The following is a 20991-nucleotide window of genomic DNA, read 5'->3' as shown; positions in this document are numbered from 1 at the left end:
CTTGGCCTGGGGCTTCTGCAGCTTCACTTTTGCATTTAGTTTTCTTCATGTTTGCCTGGATTCGGGACATCGAGTGACACGTGCAAACTGTAGACTGTGAATTCTTTCCGAACTTTTGAATTTTCGTGCATACGTGTGCATAGATGAATGCTTTTTATGATAGAATCTTTATATACGCACGTTTCATTGCATGTGCGAGCTGTAAGGTGTGCGTCGTAAAATTCAAATTTTTGGTTCCAACGGTTGGCACAGCTTTCCCGCGTCCGTTACCGCGTGTGTGACGCGCTAATAACAGTGTAAATCCGCGTAAATGAGTGTCGTTGCTAACTGTTGCTCGTCGTTAAAAACGTCAGTATTGATAGTACTGATTGCTCGAGGTTGCATGCGGCGCAGTATAACGAAAAAACTTATCGCTGTGTAGTGTGGTTGGGAAAGGAACAGAGCGAACTATGTCTTCCTTTAATTTAAGCGAACTTGAAAGTCAGTTGGAGGATGTTTCGCAGGATCCAGCCGGCGTTGGAGTATCTTTCGCGAAGAAGTCGCTCAAGTTAGATTCTGAGGAAGAAGGTAAGTTATTTTAAGCTGATTTACTTATTATCCGAACTTGTATCGATCGATATTATGCCTCGGAGAATGTTACATTATTTCCCTGCGAACTTCAAGGTTATGTAAACCAGCCGCTAAATTCGGTTTCATTTCTATAGCGCTGGAAGTGGTTAAAGCGATACGAGCATGTACCAATTTGGAGTACCTGGATTTAGAAGGAAACACTTTGGGCCCGCTCGCCGCCAAGGCTGTGGCTGAGGCTTTGGAAGACAATGGTTCCTCGCTAAAACGTGCTCTCTGGAAAGATATGTTCACCGGGCGTTTAAAGACCGAAATACCAAAAGCACTTGAATACCTTGGCACTGCCTTGTGCAAAGCTGGTGCTCGCCTTACCGAACTTGATCTAAGCGATAACGCGTTCGGACCAGTTGGCGTTGAAGGATTGGCCGCGTTCTTGACCTCCAGTTCGTGTTCTACTCTGCGTGTATTGAGATTGAATAACAACGGGTTAGGAATATCGGGAGGCAAGATGTTGGCGAAAGCGTTGTTGGATTGTCATGATAATAGCTTGAATGCAGGTAAGACAGTTTATCTCGTAATTCTGTTAACCCGCAGGCAGGTGCGCGTGTGTACTCAGTACACGGAGGTTGCTTTTTGGCTGAAAAAGCCATTTTACCGTGATCTATTCTACTTAACACCCCTATGTATTCTTCCAGCGGACATTTTTGCATAATGCTACGTACTTGTCAGGTTCAAATTCAGTTTGGAAGTGTCTCTCATTGAATGAAAATGAAAGTGTGCCGCATATCTTGCCAGTGAGCGCGCCTGTGAACAGGTGTCTTTTATTTTGGCCTGTTGGCATGTTCTTATTTTTCTGTCCTCTAAAACATATCCAAAAACCAAAGCAATTGGAGGCGGACACCTGGGAAACTTGTGAGTACACGGGCGCGCTCGCCAGCAGAATATGCGGTATACTTTCATTTTCAGTCAATCAGAGACACTTCCAAACTGAATTTGAACCTGACAAGTACGTAGCATGATGCAAAAATGTCCGCTCGAAGAATACATAGGGGTGCTGGATAAAATACATCACGGTAAAACGGTTTTTCAGTCAAAACAGACCCCCGGAGTACACGACGCGCCCGCTCATGTAAAACTTTTAGGCACGACTGCCGGCGGGTTAACTTCGTTAAATCGATGAAATTTCTTTATTCTGCAGGCGCACCTCCGTTAGCATTGAAAGTATTTGTCGCGGGTAGGAACAGGCTTGAAAACGAGGGTGCGGAAGCATTGGCGTCCGTTTTTCAGAAGCTAACTACTTTAGAGGAAGTTACTATGCCTCAGAACAGTCTATATTTTCAAGGCATAACAGCGCTCGCTAATGGCTTAGCCGCTAACCCTGGTTTAAGGATCTTGAACCTTAATGACAATATAGTCGGGCTTAAAGGCGCTCAAGCTCTTGCCAAAGTATTACCAAATTTCCGAAACTTAGAGCAGCTTAATCTTGGAGATTGTCTCCTCAAAACAGAAGGTACTTTAGTTTTGGCGGAAGCGTTAGCAATCGAAGGTAATCATCCTTCGCTCACCGAAGTCAATTTGAGCTTCAATGAAATCCGCACAAGAGGTGTTAAATCTATTGCTCTCGCCATGGCCGACAAAGTGAATTTGATGACTCTACAATTGGATGGAAATTCCTTCGGCAAAGAAGGCTGTGCCATTTTGCGCGAATCGCTAACAGCCTCTGGAAGAATTGACTCGTTAAGTACGTTGAGCGACGATGAGGGTGAAGATGACAGTGAGGAGAACAATGATAACGAAGAAGAGGAAGAGGAAGATGAGGACAGTGAAAGTGAAGAAGAGAATGAAGACGACGATGAAGATGCTATTGAAAATGGCAATAAGACACCGGAATCAAAAGTGTCCGTTGCGCAGTTCTTGAAATCACCGATAGGGACCAACTTATTATTACTACAGGGTGATATCGTACAAAACTTTGTGGACCATGCCAAAGTGGGTAACTACTATAATACTGTTGTGCCGGGGTGTTTCCTCGTTGGCCACCCCGACGCAAAGGAATAGAATAATTACACGGGCGTATACAGGGCAACAGCTATGGATTATCGAAATATAGTTGTGTCGTATGTACGCCCGTGTAATTATTATATTCCTTTGCGTCGGGGTGGCCAACGAGGAAACGCCCCGGTGCAACAATACGTTAATTTTCTAATAGTATTTTATGATATATAAAAATCCTTTCGTATCTTAGGATTTATCAAAAAGTGGTGATACATCTCCGGAACTGAAGTTCGTTGAAGAATTCACAAGGATAATCATGAAAGTATCAGCACTATGTTCGAGTGGTTACATCGATGTGAGAATGAAAGCTCTAAGCATTACGGATGCTTTGTACGCAAAGTTATGTTCGTACGCAGTAGAAAATGATCAGATATCAATCTGGAATAATGCCTTGCTAGTCAATTTAGGTTTAATAAAAGTAAATGTCTCCAGTTACTATACCACGCTTCTGTGTATCTGAAACAGGATATATTAATGTATGATTGTGTTTCAGAGCGAAGATAAACATACTGGTAAAATTGATTGGGACCTAGAAGGTTGTTACAACGCATTGGAGCAAGTTGCTCAGAAGGATTACTTTCTGGTAGAAACGCGAAACACGTTAATGTTGTTCTTAGAGAAACCGGTGAAGAACAACAAATCGAAAGCTATGGTTTCGTTTCAGGATTCGAAAGATTCTCTTAAAACTGTCTTGAATCGCATTCAAACCATGTAATAAATGTTGAAGTGTAATGCGTATAATTGGTTTGCAGAACATCGACATAAGATATAGCTATTTATTTTTAAATATTTTGCAAATTGTAAAACATACGTAATTTTATACAAATCTTATAAAGAGTAAGAAAAAATTGTACTATGCGATGTATACAGGTAATTAATTGTTAAGCGTTCGGTGCGAATTTTTATGCTTCATAAGTTTTGCACGAAATCTTTTAAATGACTGGATTCAAATTAATTACGAACGTTTGAAAAATAAAAATGTTTTATTCATATACTGATGGATACCACGTTTATTGTGTCAAATTCTCTAGAGGCTTTTCTTTTTTCATAAGAACATACGATTATATTGTAGCGTATACTGTAATTCTCTTTTCTTGTTGTCGAAGACGTGCAATTTCCAGACCATACATACCAAAGATCGGACTAGATTCGAGCTTGAATAGCGAATATAAAAAACACTTAAATTCATCGTTTTTATGAATTTGGGATATGAAAAATAGACTGAAATTGGTATAGGATAAATAACGCTTACTTATAAAAACTTAACATCAAATGCATTGAAAAGTATTATGACTCATAAGTTCCTTCTACTGTGAAAATAAGAACTTCCGATAAACCTCCTAGTAATTAGTAAATTATAATATCACGGAGTACCCTTCCATTAACTTATGCTATTTTGGACGTTGTAGACATTGGATCCCAACCAGGATGAAACAAATCCACTGCTAACGGCGCACAGTGCGATGATGATTGATCTTTCATATACACGTTTATCTAGAACGATATAAATATATGAATTAGGAAGTACTGATGAAAATTCAATTTCTATCGATCGCATGTACATACCAAGAACAGAATGAGCTGTTGCTTTACTTTAGGATCACAGTCTTGCCCGAGAGTAGAAGGATAACTTATAGCTTTACCGTTGTTTTCTATATCCCTTGCGATTAATTCCGAGCATCGTTTCTCGTCCGGCTTTACTGTTTCGATTATGGATTCTGCAAAGAAGTGGGAACATATCGTTACGCTGTATATAACATTCAAAGATCAGCTTGAATACTATATAATCGATGGCCTCTTACTTCTGGTAGCAACATCAGCCGATAAAAATGTCGGCACAAGCGGATCGCACTCCAAACTGTCCGAGAAAAGATGTGGGTAGCGTCTTTTCAAAAGCTTTCTAAGCACCATGTTACCACGATTCCCTGATAAAGTGTTACTCGGTGTACATACTACTTCGTCCTCGGTTCTTCGTATAAGCAATACACTGCCATTATACCTGTGATATCAAACGACCGATTAAATATATTTTCATACACAAAGTTTCACTGAATTGTTATACTGCACCTATTTAATTGCTCTGCTATGTTCAAATTGAAATAGTCCCTGATAATGTTCCGTACCAAGCCTCCAAACGATGGCATTGTCGTCATAGCCAATGGAAGTATATCGTCAAATGTAGCATCCAATACCTGAAACATGTATCGCCACGATTTAAAACCACTTCGCCCTTCCAGTATTTTATGTAACACTGTAGTGGTAAAATCTTACGAGACTCTGAATAGAAGGGTAGTTCATAGCAGCCCACGTGGCGCTGTATCCACCAATACTCCAGCCGTAAAGAATTATTTGTTCTTCGGGAAATCTTAAGTGATCGATCGCAAAGCGCATTACACAGTCGATTGCATACTCTTCTTGGAGAGGAAACGGTGCACCCTTTGCAGTCATTTTTCATGTCTTACTGTTATCATTTTATGATCGTAGTCTGCCCGAAGGAGAAGTCTTGCCATTACTTCGATTATACTTAACATAGATGCATGATTCATATTAACTGCAACATTGCCAAAATTCCATCTTTGCAATACAGAATGTGTACGAGTAACAGCAATTCTTCTCATCGGAATGGTACTATAAGTACGTAGTGAATAACTTACAAGGGGAGGACACCATGTGGTAGACACCGATTTTGATGAACCTTGGCACGATGGATCTATGTTGAAAATAAGTACTGTGCCTCGACGAAAAGTCACAGTTTGCTTACTTTGTAGCGCAGGCCAATTTAAATTTCCCCAAGTTAAACAAAAATTTATAAAGTTTTTCTTTAACGTGGAGACATCTTCAAAAGGCACCCCGACGCCACCAGAAGGGAATCTCCCGCGGGCGCCAGGGTAGTGTGGAATTTTTACCCACCAAAACCTCACAGCCACTATGAAATTTTTAATAATTTACATCTAAATTCTTTTCAAAGGCGCAATTTTGAACTCCAGATAACATTGAAAAAACACAATTAAAAGTGTATTTAAAAAATTGTTCCGTATACATTACAAGTAGCTTAATAAATGAAAAAGAAGTTTGACATTGTTATTCATTGTATTCATTGAGGAAAAAAGCCTGAATGTTACCGAATTCTGCGGCGTGATTACCAGAATGACCCTTTAACGCCTATTAACTGAAACGCTCGGACACCTATTTACTTATTTTCAACATAAATCTATCGTGCCAAGACTCATCAAAATCGGTGTCTACCACATGGTGTCCTCCCCTTGTTAGTTGCAAATGTATTACTTACGGTACTATAACCAAAGCCTGGATGATTCCAACCCAGAACAGAGTACCCCTTGTTTAGTGGAGTTGATATAATACCAGATTCATAAAACCCGCAGTTTCCTTCGCATGTGATGACTAATATATTCGCATTTCTTGTTCTGCAGAAGCAAACACGTGATTACATAAACACAATTCGTTACGAGACGATGCTTTGGAAAGAATGTTGCTAGCGTGTACATTACCTGTTACGTCGGTCAACGAACATAACGTCAATGTCGTTGTTATCCGCAGTTAACAGCTTGTATCTCTCCCCGCCTTGTTTTATTAAATCTGTCCTTCCTTTCAAGAGTGTATCACCTACGGTCATAACGCGTTACGTTATAAAGTGATAATGCAACATAATACATGCAACGGTGAACTATAACACTTACGAAATGCCCAGTTTGTAATCGACGCACTCCCTGGATATATCATCTTTATAGCAAAAGTGTGAGCTACAATGTATGCTAACAATTTACAAGGCAATGTGAATATAAATTCTTTACCAGTCTGCCTCTTTAGTCGGCCACTGGAAGCAGCAATCTTTTCTAACGTCAATTTCTCTCTAGCCCTGTCCCTAAAAATGTATATTCAACAAGGTGAATCCTTGGATCGTCGAACAATTCTAAGCACAATTGTTACTTTAATAAGAAGAAATTTACCTCTCCACATCAGTGACTTTAAAATCTACAGGCCATGCCCAAAATGCGAAGTCATACTTGTGAAGTTCTTCCTTTGTCTCTGCGTTATAATGCGCACTCGCCTCGTTTACAGTCCGTACAAATTTCAAATACACCGGGTTGTTGGCTCTAGAGCAACTACGTGCGACCAACGATGCGATTAAAATTGCGCCGGCTCCGAACAGCAATTTGCTCAACAGATAAACATTATCTGTTAAAGAACTACCACGCTCGTAGCAGAAAATAGCGACCAGCGGTATAGTGTACAAGCTGATCGACCACATCGCTGCGAACTAAAAACGTGAGAGTTAGAAATAAATAATGTTCACAGCAGATTATACTGATAATGAAAAATAGTTAAAACTTTCAATTAGTGACTAAATTGGGCCGGTCTAAATATTAAGCATTGCCTAGTGCAGTTAAATTTCGTAATTACTTTCAGTTACTCACGCAAATTACGATATTGTCGCCCCATCGTTCTAAGCTCTTCGGTTCGTACGATTTCTGAAATACATAAAAGGTGCCATAACCTGAAATGCACAACTTTCAAACATAACTCGTGTAATTATTCGTACATACCTCTTCCAAACGGCCGACCAACGTTATTTTATAAACTTTAAAAAGCCGAGGGCTAAATGTACATTTCCAAAGTGTCCTAATCAAAGACATTTTGCATTTGTTTGAAGTTCAAACGCTCCAAACAGCTCCGTGGCCCAAGTCACCGATGCAAAATCGATACAACCAGCGACATTGCATATCATGCACATGACATAAGAAAACAAGCAACTAGGTATGATCGGCGATTATAATTCGTCGAATACGCACGTAGCACGGATTAAAGAGAAAGAACTATTAAATTGGTAATTTATTGTGATTTCGTTTCCCTTTCATAGCAGGTTTATAAAGATTCATAAAAAAGCCTTACGAAAGTTAAAAAGGGAATTCATTAAAAAGAGATCGTTTAAAATCATTTAAGGATAACTTACTTCTGAATATACATTTACGATCAGCTACCAACAGCTTGTCCGAACAGAAAGTACTCTTAAAATATTCTGCACAGATTCGTGCACACTTATGTCGTGCACGAGCCGCGCTCATTTCTCTATCAGACAAATCTGAAAGTCATCGAGAACAGAAACATTCAGCGTTCGTTCAATTACCAATGGAAAATGAAGTTACATACGTATGTTACTCGAGGCGACACGCGTGCGGATTTAAATGTCGCGCGCATCCGCTTTATGCGCACTTGATAAACACAGGAGCCCCATTGCGTACAATACGGTGTTTTACATAGGTGAAAAAAAAGGGTATTGCGGAAATTGATATTAACCGGGGTCGAAGTAAACATTTACGCGTACGCGAACGTTATCGGGCGGCATATATCGGAGTGACGTATTTGGAGGGGTTCGCGTGAAATTGGACAATTTTGATGCGGGTCGATTCTGGGACCGTACGTTAGATCATGGTTTTTGGAACGTAGAGAAGTTGCTGGAAGATTCGAAGCAAGTAACAGCGCATACAGTAGTTACATATTACGTGTGCGACGTCGATAAATACAATATTCAATTACCGCCGCTACAATTGGACGTTTTTCAGAATGTCAGATTGGGATACAGCTCCTATCACCCTCCGGAAACGTCCGCCGAAGGCCTCCGTGCTTAAATCGGAGCAGGTAACTTCAGTCGGCAAATATTCCGACGTATTTCGCCCGACGTGACCGCGCCACGCACAGTTGTGTAATTGTGTTTATTTACAGGCGGTGAACGCTGCACGCCGTCAAGGTTTCGTGATTGAGACACAGGCAAAATGTGAGTAAGACGCGGCCGTGACAGTCGTTTATTCTTACGAAACTCTGGAAGATTTCATTCTATGGGATAAAACATCCGTTTCGCAATTGGATGTTGTTTGTGTATAAATGTTACAGATAGCGATGATAGTGCGACGTTGTTATAACGTGATGCAATCCTTAATCCTGTAAACACGACGAATATTATTGTTCCTTTTTCTTTCTCTCTGAAAGTGTGGCGAAGTTAAGATAGGCGGCGGAAGGCCGTGTAAGTATTGTAAGAGTGTATTGTTCTTTGCCAGGGGGTGGCGGAACGAACAGGCAGCATGTAACCACAAAAAATACAGCTAAATTGGACAGAGAAACCGAGGAACTTAAGCACGACAGAATCCCACTCGATCTTGGTAAATTAATTCAGCAAGGACGACAGGGCAAAGGATTGTCGCAGAAAGATCTCGCAACGGTATATTATCCGCCTATGTAACGTGAATATTTACCTTCCCTCTCACTTTACATGCGAATTTATCTCCTTCTTCTTCCAAAACGTAGAAAGTAAACGAAAAGGCGCAAGTCATTAATGACTACGAGGCGGGTCGTGGAATTCCTAACCAGATGGTGATCGGCAAGATCGAGCGGGTACTAGGAATAAAGTTACGTGGTAAAGATCGTGGTAAACCGTTAATAGCCCCTGGGACGAAAAAGTGAATCTCGGGGGAGGAAAAAAAAATCTCTACTTTCTACCCTTATACATTGTTCCCTAAACAGAACTGCGAGCAAAATTGTAGGACTGAGAGCAACTACTACCACTCCCCTTTGCCTTTGGTTACTTTATTACACACTTTTGAGATAAAATATTATTTTATTAAATATATCACTGTGTATTGTAAAATAGATTATTGTAACATGCCTTCGCGTATAAAATACAAGGAGCACACTCTTATTTAATTCCGAGAAGATTATAAACAGATGAAATTAAATTATCTTTATATACCAATTTTGTTACACTTTTCAAATATATGTCATTGACAGTCACGAGAGATTTATTTTTCGGACTCTTTGAAATTCAGCATAGACTAAATGAAATAGTATTAACGCGAATAGAAGTACGCAAATTATTGATGTATGTATATGAATCGCCTGGTTCGATAGTAGTACTCTTAATTTCTTCATTGTCGGGAAAATAGTATTTATCATACACATGTACACAAATCATAAGCATCACACGTCGAAATATTTGTATAGTGATTAATGTATAATGTAGCAATATTTCAACTTTAGTTGTATATAAAATTAAGAAATTACTAAATAAACATTAATTATATCGTTTAATGTTAATTTTATTCGTACAGAAGCCTGGCGGTACATCATTCCCACCACGGCCCATTAATCTTTCCTCAATTCGAAGCTAGAATCCTCTATACCGTCCTTGGTTATAACTTTAATGCTTATAGAATCACCTGTATAAATATCTCTCTCCGCCGCCGAAATGAAAACGTCCTTTATGATCGCGATCGCTCTCTCTTGCGTCAAAGGAGTAGGTTCGACGCCTTCCTGATTTTTAAATCCAACCTGAGAGACGCATATTCAATTAATAAGCGGTGGCGTAAGTAAGAGAACTACAGTTTTCCTAATAATACGTTCCCGATACCTGGTTGTCAAGGAGAGGCTGCAGAAGCGCTCCGGCAGAGCCCCCTGCCCTATACGTTGTCACTTCGCAGTGACCGATTGGATCGTAACTGTACACGCATCCTTTACCTTTGTCGTCTATTCCCCCGAGAATGTTAGAAACGTAGTAAGGGAAGAAGCGTTTATAGTACAGCATCGTTGATAACATTTGCGCTATTGCTGGGGTAGACATATCCTTCTGGTGATTATGCTTATACATCTATCGATAAAAAGAATAAGCTCAAGAAATAGCTGTGGCTTCGACGAGACATAAAAACGCATTTCGAAGCAAAACATGGTTTAGGATTCTTCACCTGCATTCGAGCAGACAAGAGGCGAGTTAAAGTAAGAGTATCGCACCAACAGCCGGAGCATCCCAAGATAGTTTTGTCCGATAAGGAGAACAATTTCCGTTGCTCGCGCGTGTAAATGGAGAAGCCTGTGCTGAGACGCGTGTCTGCCGCTATTACACAGAAATCATCTCCTGCGAGGGCTATAACACTCCTACGGTCGCAACATAAGAAATAGATTTATTAAAGTTCCATAGCAATGATATCAGTAAAATAGCATACAGTAACTATACAAATAATGGTAGAACAAGCTCGTAATAACGATTGCACGTATGTTTTAGACTCAACACATTATGTTTGTACGAGGTTAGGTTATCCTTAACATTTACCCTCCATTATCAGCATACGGACTGAAACTCCTCATTTTAGCTGCTCCCGTCTCGTAATCGGGTAAAGATCGCCCAGGATTTTCGCTCAGGAGAGCCATTGTTTCTAAAATTCTTACAGCAAATAACAAATCTTAACAACTCGCCACTGTGAATGACACTACACTTTGCGGCAAAGATGGCAGTGCAAAATAACAGTCTCGCCGTACACACCACCTACCGCACGCGTGATCGACCAATAATCTGCCTGTCTCCATGAGAATCTGACGATGTTAAGGCTGGATTTTAAATTTTGCGGTCGAGTGACAAATCGCATAGACGATTTAGAAAGTCGCCAACCAAGGGCAACTATGCTCTGAAAAAAGGAGTGCAAATTACAATATATTTACATATTGAAAGAAAGAAGGAAAAATACTGAGCACGTAACAGCTTCATGAAATCGTCGATACGAAGGTGCCTAATCGCTTTAGATTTATCAATAGAATATTATTTATTATTGTTAACACGCCTCTCTGCTCTCTAATGCGGTAACCAATAGAAAACCCCATACCCCGTTTTAAAATATTAATTCCTATGAAAGAAATGACATAGGAATAATATTCTACTGATAAATCTGAAGTGATTAGGCACCTTCGTATCGACGATTACATGAAGTTGTTACGTGCTCAGTAATTTTTCTTCTTTCTTTCAATATGTAAATATATTGTAATTTGCACTCCTTTTTTCAGAGCTTAGTTGCCCTTGGTTGGCGACTTTATAAATCGTCTATAAATTTCGTACACAAATTTTTATTTCAAATAATTTTTTGCCCATCTCTGCATACAGGGATTGGCGGGATTAAGCTACGCTGGCGGAGGGGGAAACACCTACAGGAGCGGTGGTAAAGGTGCGATTTCTTGCTGACGCTCGACGCTCACTTTAAGCGTCAAAACCAGTCACGTAATCAGTCCACGTGACTTTCAGCGTCAAGCGGAAAAGCTAAACTCAGTTTAGCTTCTCCGCTCGACACTTTTCGTTGGTTGAGTGTCGGTCACGTGAATGGTTTTGACGCTCAAAACGAGCGTCGAGCGTCAGCATGAAATCGCACCTTAATGCGTGCGTGTACTGACGCCAGCGATAAGTCAGCCAAGTGGCGCCAACGTGACCGACACCACGGCCAACCAGCGTCACTGGGAAAACGTTGTCGACGCTGATTGGCCGCGGCGTCACTCGCTTGGCGCCGGCGTTGGTTCGTCTTCAATCGTGGCGTCTCACGCACACATTACCACCGCTCCTGTAGGTGTTTCCCCCTCCATCAGCGTAGCTTGAGCCCGCCGATCTCTGTGCGTCAATCACATGTGACGAGCTAGCAGCTGCCGAATGCGTCGGGAACGAGCAACCTCGGGAAAGCGGTATCTTATCAGGTGTGATAACGCTCAGTCAACTTGGCATTACACGAAACAGTTTGAAAATTGGACTAAGATCCTTTGACAGCTCATTGAGATGGCAACCGGCGACGGGAGGCGAGTTGCACTAATCACGGGTATTACTGGACAAGTAAGGTTGACAATTAGTACTTTGTTGTACCCAATTAGTATTTTAAGTATTTATGTTATTGATTCGCGTAGATTTTTTTTACCATCTGTTGAGGTAATAGAATGAATTTAACAAAAATGAAACTCTACTTCGGTGGAATCAGTTTATCGAATGTGGATTGGAACGATGTTGCGTGTTTCTTCTAGGATGGTTCCTATTTAGCAGAATTCTTATTGGAGAAGGGGTACGATGTGCACGGTATAATCAGGCGAGCAAGTTCCTTTAATACCGCTCGCATTCAACATCTCTACGCGGACCCGAAATGCCATCGCCAGGGGAAGATGAAGTTACATTACGGCGATATGACCGATTCCAGTAGTTTAGTTAAAGTAATTAGCACTGTGCAGCCAACGGAAATTTATAATCTCGCTGCTCAAAGTCATGTGATGGTATATGTCGTTTTATGGAAGTTCAGATCAGCCGGCTGAAAGTTTCCCCGCGCTGTTACATTATTCCTCTTTTCTAAGGTCAGTTTCGAAGTAAGCGAATACACTGCCGAAGTGGACGCGGTCGGGACAGTTAGATTGTTGGACGCGATACGTACCTGTGGCTTAGAGAAGTCTGTAAGATTTTACCACGCGTCGACCTCTGAACTGTACGGCAGAGTAGTAGAAGTGCCTCAGAATGAAAAGACTCCATTTTATCCTCGTTCTCCGTATGGTAACTACTTAATTGGATACTACTTTGCATATCGACTTTGAATTTTACATAAATACAACAGAGGTATTTAAAACTTCAGCCTGCGCGAAACTCTACAGCTTTTGGATCGTGGTGAACTACAGAGAAGCTTACGATATGTTTGCGTGTAATGGTATACTGTTCAATCACGAAAGTCCCCGTAGAGGGGAGAACTTTGTAACTAGAAAGGTGACCAGGTCGATAGCAAAGATACAGTTAGGTTTACAAGATGTTCTCGAGCTGGGAAATTTAGATGCGAAGCGAGATTGGGGACACGCAAAAGACTACGTCGAGGTAAGAAACTTGTACGCACGTGTAATTACTCTCCGGTGTGTCGGAGGCTAATGGAATTTATGTTGTATCAGGCAATGTGGCTGATGTTGCAACAACCAGCTCCAGACGATTATGTGATAGCGACAGGAGAGGCACACAGTGTTAAGGAATTTGTAGAAGCAGCTTTTCAGTATGTCGGGCGCACAATCAAATGGGAAGGCGAGGGCGTGAATGAGAAAGGACAGGATGCGCAGACAGGACAAGTATTGGTCAAAGTAAATCCTAAATATTTCCGCCCAACTGATGTGGTAAGCAATAGCAACTGTGCACGTTTCGCACCATAAACAGGGCCGGTCAAAAGAGAGAGAACAAAATGAGAACGAAATTTTTTATTTGAGTAAAATTAATTTAATTTTTTAAATCGACTGGAATTTAAACACAGAACTAGCAAAAAAGAAATTAGAATATAGTTTCTAATATTTTTTTTAAATATGTTAATGTTCATTTGCTTATTCCTTTTATTTTTTTCTGTTCTTTGTTATTGTTATTATTATCCTTTTTTTTCGTGAAAAGGTTCTTTTACCGTTGAGAAATTGTTTGGGGTCCCTTGCATCCGCGCCCCTTTATAGAGAAAGCCGGCCCTGACCATAAGGTACGATATTTGAAATAATGAACATTTACCTGTTTCACTCGTGCAGGACGTACTTCTGGGTGATGCAACTAAAGCGAAGGAGAAAATAGGATGGAAGCCTACAGTTACATTTGAGGTACTTGTTATTTCTTTTATCTTATGCATATGTACAATTGTCTGTTATCAGCTTTGTATCAAAATCTATTATTGTAGTGTCTTGTGAAGGACATGATGGATTCCGACTTAGAACTAATGCGGAAGAATCCAAACGCTTAAAGGTATTTCTTATTTATAAAGGAACTCGATGCATTTCTCAAAATACATTCTACGTCTCTATGAGGCAATGATATCTAATTGATAGACATTTATTATATTGCGGAAAGTCTAAATGTTATTTTGCCAAACCTGTGGATAAGTTTTTTAAAGAAGTTTCATACTAATAAAGTAGTCGGAGAGAATAGTATTTAATATATGATATGAAATATGTATACATATATAAAAATCGTATTAAACATTACCACTCTATTCTATTACAGACATAGATCTGTATGTATTACTATATATATTTATATATATTCAGTGGCGGATTTAAGAAAAAAGGCCCAGGTGGCAAACGTTCTGAGGGGCCCATTTTTTTCAGGAAAAGAAAAGGCAGTTTACTTAAAACGGGCCAAGTGTAGTAGTACGAAAAACAAAATGTAGTGTTTCTATCCCTATATCTAATCATAATTTTTTTTTTTGGAGGCGGGGCCCTGGGCGTCTACTGAGCAGGGGCCCAGGCGGCAACTACTCATCAGCCGCCCTGCTAAATCCGCCACTGTATATATTGTTATATATGAATACATATATAAACACAACGATTTAGCGTTTGTTATTTTTTACGCAATGATATTAAGGCTGCCGACTCATTTTTGTTGTGGTCCGAATCGATCGAAACGTCCCTTGTAAACAGACGGACCGTAATGAAACTACTGCGGTCGATAAAAAGAACTTAGGTGACATCTCCAGGTACTCTGTGTAGACGAACTTTTCACGCATTGCTGCCACATCTTCTGTTCTCTCTGTCTCTGCCGCGCTGTTGCCACAGAGTTCTCTGTTTCTATCTAGAAGTCTTGAAGGAATACCACGGTGTAATATTAGACAAGTGTTCCGACTCAGCACCTTTACCCCAGCGAGTTTTGTATGCCGATTTCTGTGTGGTTCCTCTGGCCGTCGCCAGAGGCGTCGTGATAAAAAATCCATGTATGCATGTATTTATATTTATGCGATTGTCAGTAGAGTTTTTAGTTTTTTCTCCTTGAGCGCCAATCTAGCGGCCGCCAGAAGAACTAGGACGAAAAAGTCACAGGGCGGTATTCTCAGTCGCTACTTATTCTTAAGCAAATGCTTAAGCATGCGGCATCCTCTACTAACCTAGTAGCTACTAAAGGATGCCGCATGCTGAAGCATTTGCTTAAGAATAAGTAGCGACTGAGAATACCGCGCACACATTCTGGACAGTAGTAATCCTGTAGGCAGTGATCGGAACAACGTGTATCGTCGCTGATTGGTTGCCGCTATTTGAAGCAAAAGTGGAAGTAGACAGAGAAAGGAACTGTAAAAAAGAAAGAGACATAAATACTGATAGAAAGAGACGGAAATACTGATAGAAAGAGACGGAAATACTGACAGAAAGAGAGAGAGAGAGCAATATTGATAGAAAGAGACAGATATGGTTTAGGTTATGTTATTTCCGGTTTTGCTCCAAAATGGCTGCGGTTATACCGATCACTAACTCTAGAGGATCACTACTGAACAGGAGTCAGAACACCTGTCTATTACACCGCGAGGAATACGACACGAGAGCTGCGTCTAGCGGCAGAGCCTCACTGAACGTAGCATTAGCAATAATGAAAGATAGAGAGGTCCGGGAGTGTAAGAAGAAAAGATGGAAAGATACCAAACCTGACACAATTTGAACTATCATTATTAACGATATTATACATAAAATTTATTTGCAGAATTGGAAGCCCGTTTCGTTCAAAGTAGTCCAATTTAAATTATTTTCCGTCAATTTAATCTGCAGAATGAAAAGAAATGAAATTCTGTTTCTGCATAATCGGTGATAATCGTCGAGCAACTCCAGGCGACAGGTTAGACGGGTGAGCGATACAATGTCGCTCGGCTCGGGCCTTGGGGGACCTCAAGAATGAAGGCCTTCGATTAAAAAAATTATTATTTTTAAAGAACGACCCCGCGGTGCACGCTTGTGTGACAACTTCGCGATATCTCCTTTAAACATCGATAGATCTGTAACATCATATTACAAGTAAATGATTGCAGTAAAAACCGGGGATAAAGCAGGAAAAACCGGGTTAGGTCTGCTTCTTGCACTATTGCAGGCGGTCAGGTCTGCTTTGAAGTATACACGCTTTTCCTAGCTTGGGTGAGCGTACGCGCACATTCAAGGTCTAGCGAGACGGCAGCCTTAATTGAACGTCCTAGAGCAGTGAAATTTTCAAAATTCGCTACTAAGAGTGTGTTTTTAATCGAAGAAGGAATTGACTAAATCGATCGCGTATGTTTTCATAATCCTGTTAGACATTTCGCTCAAGAGCGCTTATCCTAACGTTCGACATCTATTAATTTTGCGACAAGCTGCGCAAGAATACGGGAACTAACTTCTCAGATACAAACTGTCTTCCTCGCACGCATCAGTTAATTTGTAATTTTTGTACACAATGTATGATATTTTACGCTTATCGTTAAATAGTGCTTCGACCTTTATACGCGGTATCCGATGTGTAAACAAAAAAATAAGAACATTTTTGTAATAAACAAAGGACAAAGGAAAAAGAAAACATTAATGTTTTTGTAGCCGTGTATATCTTAAATTCGACCAGCGATACAAGTAAATTGTAAACTTCCACGAGAAGATCCGAAGAAAATTGATCGAACGCAACCAGCTAAATAGCCGATTCACTTGTGGACTTCCGTAGGATATTCTCAATCGTGAACATCATGGATTTCACACAGTGCCCCCGAGATTCCGTGTACTTCACCCTCGCGTCCTGTGCTTCCACTTCGGCATCTTTCTTCGCGACCACGTCGCATTCCTCGTTCTTTTCCTTCGCCAAGCCAGACAGAAGGTCCGAAGGAACCTAGAATTACGTTTCTTCGTTAACCCATATAAATTCTACCACAACTGCGCTAAAACTTTTGCCAAACTCTCTTCCGTTTTTATAGAAAAAGAAGACCAGTGCAAGGCCTATCATTAATCCAACACCCAACAACCAAGGCTCGGTTCTTCAATTACAACCAACACTCCCAGCTCTGTAAACGCTTCATTTACACTTCTCTCACCGAGACAACCGGGCGTTCCTGATCCTGTTTCTCTCTTACGAATCCTCTCTGCTTCCTCATTCTCCTTCTCCTGTAATTGCCGTGCTCGAACATCTCGCTGGCAGATGGGTCCAGGGTCCAGTAGCTCCCCTTGCCAGCCTGATCCTCGTCGTTGTCTTCGCCGACCACTTTGTCCCTAGGTATCTTCACGAAACAGTCGTTCAAGCTCAGATTGTGCCTGATGCTGTTCTGCCACCCCTGGCGGTTCTCCCTGTAATAGGGGAACCTGTCCATGATGAACCTGTAGATGCCCGAGAGGGTGAGTCTCTGTTTAGGCGAGGAGTTGATCGCCATCGCAATCAGGGCGATGTAGGAGTACGGCGGCTTCTCGTATCGCGGCTGCGGCTTGTATCTCATCAGAGGAGTGCCCCACGAGAACTGCATGCCCCTGGAGGCCAGCACGTCGGGCACCAGGCTGTAGTAGGGCGGCAGAGGGCACATCGTTGGGAACATCTCATCCTGGCTCCATGCGTCGTAACTTCTTCGCAGATCACAGCCGTAGATCTTTGAAAAGCTACAGGGGTGGTCCTGGTAGCTACTGGTGGGCTCCATCGATGGATGATCAAAGCATCTGGTTGCTGTTTTACCGTTTCCTTGATCTATCGCGCTCTGACGTTTCCGACTTGAACTTAATTTCTTGGGGACTGTTTGTTCCAGGTAGCTCAGGCGTCGAGTGTTTACGAGCTGGAGGCACCTGGCGATACCATCTGACTAGTTCCAACACGAAGACACTCGATTTCCACTTCACCTCACTCGATCCTCATCACAGTGCAGAACACCGTGAGCCTGGTACTACCAACACTGAACTCGAAGCTGGATTCTCTGCTACGTTTACACGCGTCTATTAACAACAGCGTTATTCCGTTTCCTTCTCGCCTTTCAAGGACCACCACGATACTCCTCAGGCTCTACCAAAAACCGTCATCAACATGTACCCTACCATTTCCATCTATTCTACAACTGCCACGCTGTATACCGTGCCGCGTAACCATCAGAACACTTCACATCGCGTATTATAATTCGTATTTTAGCGTTGCGAGCTGCAGGCAGGGAGTCCAAGCGCTGCCAAGCTCCCTCGAAGCAGCCCGAGTCCCGTTGCCTTGGATGACTGACTGTTGGGTGCGATTCGCGGCTCCGCCCGGGCCAATTCCCTAACGAAGGGTGTTTAATTTGACACGCAGGATCCAGGGGACGGTCCGCGGCTCCGCCCATCGCCGCTTCGCCAGAGAACTCTCTGCCCGCGAGGGAGGCGTCCGCCTATCCCCCAATGCCGTGGCGCGTGTTTTATTGCTGTTTACACATATGCTGTCCCAACACCCACGCCGGCCAGTAAACGAGCCGATACGTAAACAAAGCCGCGGTAATTATACCGAAACGGTGGCCGCTTCTCGGAACCGCTCTCTTCGTGTCCCTTCCTCTCTTTGGGCGGGCACGACTTCGGAGGAACATCTAGCTGACCTTGCGTCTTCCCGCGGAGCGCGATTCAATCCCGCTGGATCGACATTCGAGAGCCACGAGACAGTGCCGAGGGGATCTTTTAGAGCTGGAAATAATTGGGTGGTCTTGCTTCTGTGACACTTGGTGCTGGGGATCAAGTATCCTGGGGTGAAAGTGTGTTTATGGATGCGTGGATTGGAACGCTAAGATGGAGTATATCTTTTGATCTTCGGAACAGTTTCTTTGGTAATTGATAAAGCTGCTGAATACAGTTTTTTAATTGATTTAGGTGGAATACCGAAGATTCCAATGTCCTCTGTGTCTTCAAAGCTTCTCCCTTTCGAAGTGGGTTTGGTTTGTGAGGTGCCGAGGAATATTCTGGCGGGGGTACAGTGGGAGGGGCGACGATTGGAGCTTGGAATCTCTCGCTGACGCCTCCTACGAGCTTCACTATTGCTTGGTACACCTACACCTGTCACAATACAGCCTCGATTTTAATCAGAACTAAACAGTGCAAGGTCCTTGTTAAGTTGACATTTCTTTAGGGTTTCAGCTACCGCCCCCACTGCTGTCAGCCGCTCCCAGCTTCGGATCTGTTTTCGAAACGCACGAGGTCGGAGCTTTTGAAGACGCGGACCGCGGCGACGGGGAGAGGCGAGGAAATCGGTGGAAGGGACGTCGGTTATTTGTTTAGGCACCGTTTCTGGTGCAGTCCTTCGGGCTCGCTTTCATCCTGAAATATTAAGAAACAAATCACCGCGGATCTGACGGGCGGAAGGAACCGACGGATTAGCCTTCGCCGTCCGCGTATTTTGCCGGGAGTGGTTTTTGTGGACGGAACGTCCTCGGAATGCTCGTCGGAAAACAGCCAGAACTGTCTTCGAGGCGTTAATCCTGCTGCCTCCTGTTTCGCGTTCCCTAAATCATCCGGGAGTAGGGTATAACTAAGAAAAACATTGACAGAAGGCCGAGCAGATGGTAAAAATAATTTTCCTCGGCAAGAAAGTTGATCGTACTTGAACGATTCCGATCTTCTGTTGATCTTTCCAGGAAACACGTGTCTTTACCACACCAGCCCTTGATCGACTCCACGCGATTGTTTTCCCTACGCGACTGCAAACAAGAGGGAGCACTAATTGCCTTCGTCAAACCGGTGTGAAGTAAAAGATCCGTAATTCCAGACCAACATTAATTGAATTATTAATTTTTAAACTACTCTACAATTTTATACTAAATTCCAAAATCCCCTATTTAACCCTCGGAAAGAGGACTTTTATATCGCCACACAGAAGCTGGTGTCTGGGTCTTTTTTGACCCACGGCAACTAACTTGCAGCAATTTATCTCTTAGGGTTCTGAAGTTTTCTTCATTACTATTTACTATCGCACGCAGCAGCGTTACTCTTGGGTCAAGAGAGACACAGCCTCCACTCGTTAGATGAGAAAAAGTAACGGGGCTGCCGAGCTTGCGTCGCCCCGTGCAAGGCGAGGCTTCCTCGGTGTTTCATTTACGAGGCCAGGAAACCGCAGAAGCCTCTTCTTCCCTCTTCATCTCCCTGGCGAACCGCCTCGTGAGCGCAGGCGGTCCTGTTTGCGGATCGTTTCGTTTTAACTGCCCCGTATCCGCCCGAATCCAAACAATCGCTCCTTATTGACAAAATCGGCGGGCGTCTGCCGGTGGAACCGGCCGCCGCCGGCTTTTGCGACGGGCTTTACGACTGTGGGAAAGTTCGCGCCGCAAGCCTCGCGTAAACCGAGGGAACGGCGCGACTAGATCGCGAAAAACAAACGGACCTGCCTCGTAAAATCGAATTTTCTCGGAACTAACGAGGAGTACGCCACCAGCTGAACGTAATCGACCCGTTTGGCCCGAGTTCCGCCACTCGCGCGTACGCAGTGGCCCCCGACCTTGGCGGAGCCCACCGAGTAAATAATACCACATACTTTCGACTACGGTCACCTTGAATTTCAGAGAAAAATATGTGATCCAAGCGCGACTTGAACTGTCTACGACTAGCCGGCGGGAGAGTAATTGCAAACAATCCAAACCAGCGGTGAAACATCGAGAAATCAAGAGAAAGTCGCAATAGAATCGACGGATTAGAAAATCCTCTTCGTGGCGCCCTTGTTTACCTTTCGGGCATACAGCGATTCAAGAAAGAACACGGCGAAAATGCTGTTTATTCGATTCTAAAGCAGGGGCGGATCCAGAGGGGGCGATAGGGGCGATCGCCCCCTAAAGAGTAATAAAATAGAAAAATATTTCGACATTGTGTATTATT

At 42.5% G+C, this 20991-nt stretch overlaps 6 protein-coding genes across 8 annotated transcripts; 3 read left to right on the top strand and 3 right to left on the bottom strand.

The window, feature by feature from the left end:
* Nucleotides 1-12: 12 nt before the first annotated feature.
* On the top strand, nt 13-3614 carry Rangap (Ran GTPase activating protein). The gene is made up of 5 exons (XM_076820823.1): nt 13-567; nt 705-1124; nt 1766-2556; nt 2813-3040; nt 3116-3614. Exons 1-5 carry the CDS (start codon nt 450-452, stop codon nt 3335-3337), a joined length of 1779 nt encoding a protein of 592 aa, XP_076676938.1. The 5' UTR covers nt 13-449; the 3' UTR covers nt 3338-3614.
* A 43-nt stretch (nt 3615-3657) lies between these two features.
* Nucleotides 3658-7558, bottom strand: LOC143373509 (phosphatidylserine lipase ABHD16A). 2 transcript variants are annotated; one of them, XR_013086474.1, is made up of 12 exons: nt 7188-7558; nt 7059-7112; nt 6591-6901; nt 6321-6505; nt 6132-6246; nt 5912-6047; nt 4894-5058; nt 4690-4814; nt 4425-4621; nt 4189-4340; nt 3875-4116; nt 3658-3776 (listed from the first exon to the last, which is right to left on the bottom strand). XR_013086474.1 is itself a non-coding variant. In XM_076820848.1 (11 exons), exons 1-11 carry the CDS (start codon nt 7275-7277, stop codon nt 4009-4011), a joined length of 1638 nt encoding a protein of 545 aa, XP_076676963.1. In that variant the 5' UTR covers nt 7278-7558; the 3' UTR covers nt 3658-4008. The 2 variants fall into 2 exon arrangements, 1 of the variants encoding a protein (XP_076676963.1); XM_076820848.1 differs by having other exon boundaries at nt 3658-4116.
* Nucleotides 7559-7858: 300 nt separating this feature from the next.
* Mbf1 (multiprotein bridging factor 1) lies at nt 7859-9723 on the top strand. Of its 2 annotated transcripts, none has more exons than XM_076821069.1 (5): nt 7859-8114; nt 8205-8280; nt 8365-8416; nt 8697-8857; nt 8944-9723. In XM_076821069.1, exons 2-5 carry the CDS (start codon nt 8206-8208, stop codon nt 9097-9099), a joined length of 444 nt encoding a protein of 147 aa, XP_076677184.1. In that variant the 5' UTR covers nt 7859-8114; nt 8205; the 3' UTR covers nt 9100-9723. The 2 variants fall into 2 exon arrangements, with proteins under 2 accessions (XP_076677184.1, XP_076677174.1); XM_076821059.1 differs by having other exon boundaries at nt 7860-8110.
* On the bottom strand, nt 9701-10944 carry Prosbeta6 (proteasome beta6 subunit). Its single transcript, XM_076821046.1, has 4 exons — nt 10739-10944; nt 10374-10563; nt 10043-10279; nt 9701-9963 (listed from the first exon to the last, which is right to left on the bottom strand). The coding sequence occupies exons 1-4, from the start codon at nt 10834-10836 to the stop codon at nt 9778-9780; spliced, it is 711 nt and encodes a 236-aa protein (XP_076677161.1). The 5' UTR covers nt 10837-10944; the 3' UTR covers nt 9701-9777.
* A 1136-nt stretch (nt 10945-12080) lies between these two features.
* Nucleotides 12081-16732, top strand: Gmd (GDP-mannose 4,6 dehydratase). Its single transcript, XM_076820978.1, has 7 exons — nt 12081-12271; nt 12457-12699; nt 12778-12970; nt 13050-13282; nt 13354-13569; nt 13960-14028; nt 14106-16732. Exons 1-7 carry the CDS (start codon nt 12218-12220, stop codon nt 14166-14168), a joined length of 1071 nt encoding a protein of 356 aa, XP_076677093.1. The 5' UTR covers nt 12081-12217; the 3' UTR covers nt 14169-16732.
* Nucleotides 16733-16740: 8 nt separating this feature from the next.
* On the bottom strand, nt 16741-19030 carry LOC143373628 (forkhead box C1-A). The gene is made up of 2 exons (XM_076821032.1): nt 17235-19030; nt 16741-17032 (listed from the first exon to the last, which is right to left on the bottom strand). Exons 1-2 carry the CDS (start codon nt 17823-17825, stop codon nt 16838-16840), a joined length of 786 nt encoding a protein of 261 aa, XP_076677147.1. The 5' UTR covers nt 17826-19030; the 3' UTR covers nt 16741-16837.
* Nucleotides 19031-20991: the final 1961 nt, after the last annotated feature.

Source organism: Andrena cerasifolii, chromosome 1 (assembly GCF_050908995.1).
Source record: "Andrena cerasifolii isolate SP2316 chromosome 1, iyAndCera1_principal, whole genome shotgun sequence".
Taxonomy (NCBI): domain Eukaryota; kingdom Metazoa; phylum Arthropoda; class Insecta; order Hymenoptera; family Andrenidae; genus Andrena; species Andrena cerasifolii.
The sequence above is the reverse complement of the archived record's forward strand: the minus strand, read 5'-3'. Positions and strand labels throughout refer to the sequence as shown.

Bases quoted from the DNA above. Each gene is read 5' to 3' on its own strand.
- Rangap (XM_076820823.1), top strand. From the start codon at position 450: ATGTCTTCCTTTAATTTAAGCGAACTTGAAAGTCAGTTGGAGGATGTT. The intron at 568-704 runs GTAAGTTATTTT...TCATTTCTATAG, and splicing joins GTTAGATTCTGAGGAAGAAG to CGCTGGAAGTGGTTAAAGCG. The intron at 3,041-3,115 runs GTAAATGTCTCC...ATTGTGTTTCAG, and splicing joins TCAATTTAGGTTTAATAAAA to AGCGAAGATAAACATACTGG.
- LOC143373509 (XM_076820848.1), bottom strand. From the start codon at position 7,277: ATGTCTTTGATTAGGACACTTTGGAAATGTACATTTAGCCCTCGGCTT. The intron at 6,506-6,590 runs GTAAATTTCTTC...ATACATTTTTAG, and splicing joins AAAGTCACTGATGTGGAGAG to GGACAGGGCTAGAGAGAAAT. The intron at 4,341-4,424 runs GTAAGAGGCCAT...ACTTCTTTGCAG, and splicing joins GGCTGATGTTGCTACCAGAA to AATCCATAATCGAAACAGTA.
- Mbf1 (XM_076821069.1), top strand. From the start codon at position 8,206: ATGTCAGATTGGGATACAGCTCCTATCACCCTCCGGAAACGTCCGCCG. The intron at 8,281-8,364 runs GTAACTTCAGTC...GTTTATTTACAG, and splicing joins CCGTGCTTAAATCGGAGCAG to GCGGTGAACGCTGCACGCCG. The intron at 8,417-8,696 runs GTGAGTAAGACG...GTTCTTTGCCAG, and splicing joins GATTGAGACACAGGCAAAAT to GGGGTGGCGGAACGAACAGG.
- Prosbeta6 (XM_076821046.1), bottom strand. From the start codon at position 10,836: ATGGCTCTCCTGAGCGAAAATCCTGGGCGATCTTTACCCGATTACGAG. The intron at 10,564-10,738 runs GTAAATGTTAAG...TTGCGACCGTAG, and splicing joins CCGTATGCTGATAATGGAGG to GAGTGTTATAGCCCTCGCAG. The intron at 9,964-10,042 runs GTATCGGGAACG...TGCGTCTCTCAG, and splicing joins AGCCTCTCCTTGACAACCAG to GTTGGATTTAAAAATCAGGA.
- Gmd (XM_076820978.1), top strand. From the start codon at position 12,218: ATGGCAACCGGCGACGGGAGGCGAGTTGCACTAATCACGGGTATTACT. The intron at 12,700-12,777 runs GTATATGTCGTT...CTCTTTTCTAAG, and splicing joins CTGCTCAAAGTCATGTGATG to GTCAGTTTCGAAGTAAGCGA. The intron at 12,971-13,049 runs GTAACTACTTAA...TTAAAACTTCAG, and splicing joins TTATCCTCGTTCTCCGTATG to CCTGCGCGAAACTCTACAGC.
- LOC143373628 (XM_076821032.1), bottom strand. From the start codon at position 17,825: ATGGAGCCCACCAGTAGCTACCAGGACCACCCCTGTAGCTTTTCAAAG. The intron at 17,033-17,234 runs GTGAGAGAAGTG...ACGTAATTCTAG, and splicing joins AGGAACGCCCGGTTGTCTCG to GTTCCTTCGGACCTTCTGTC.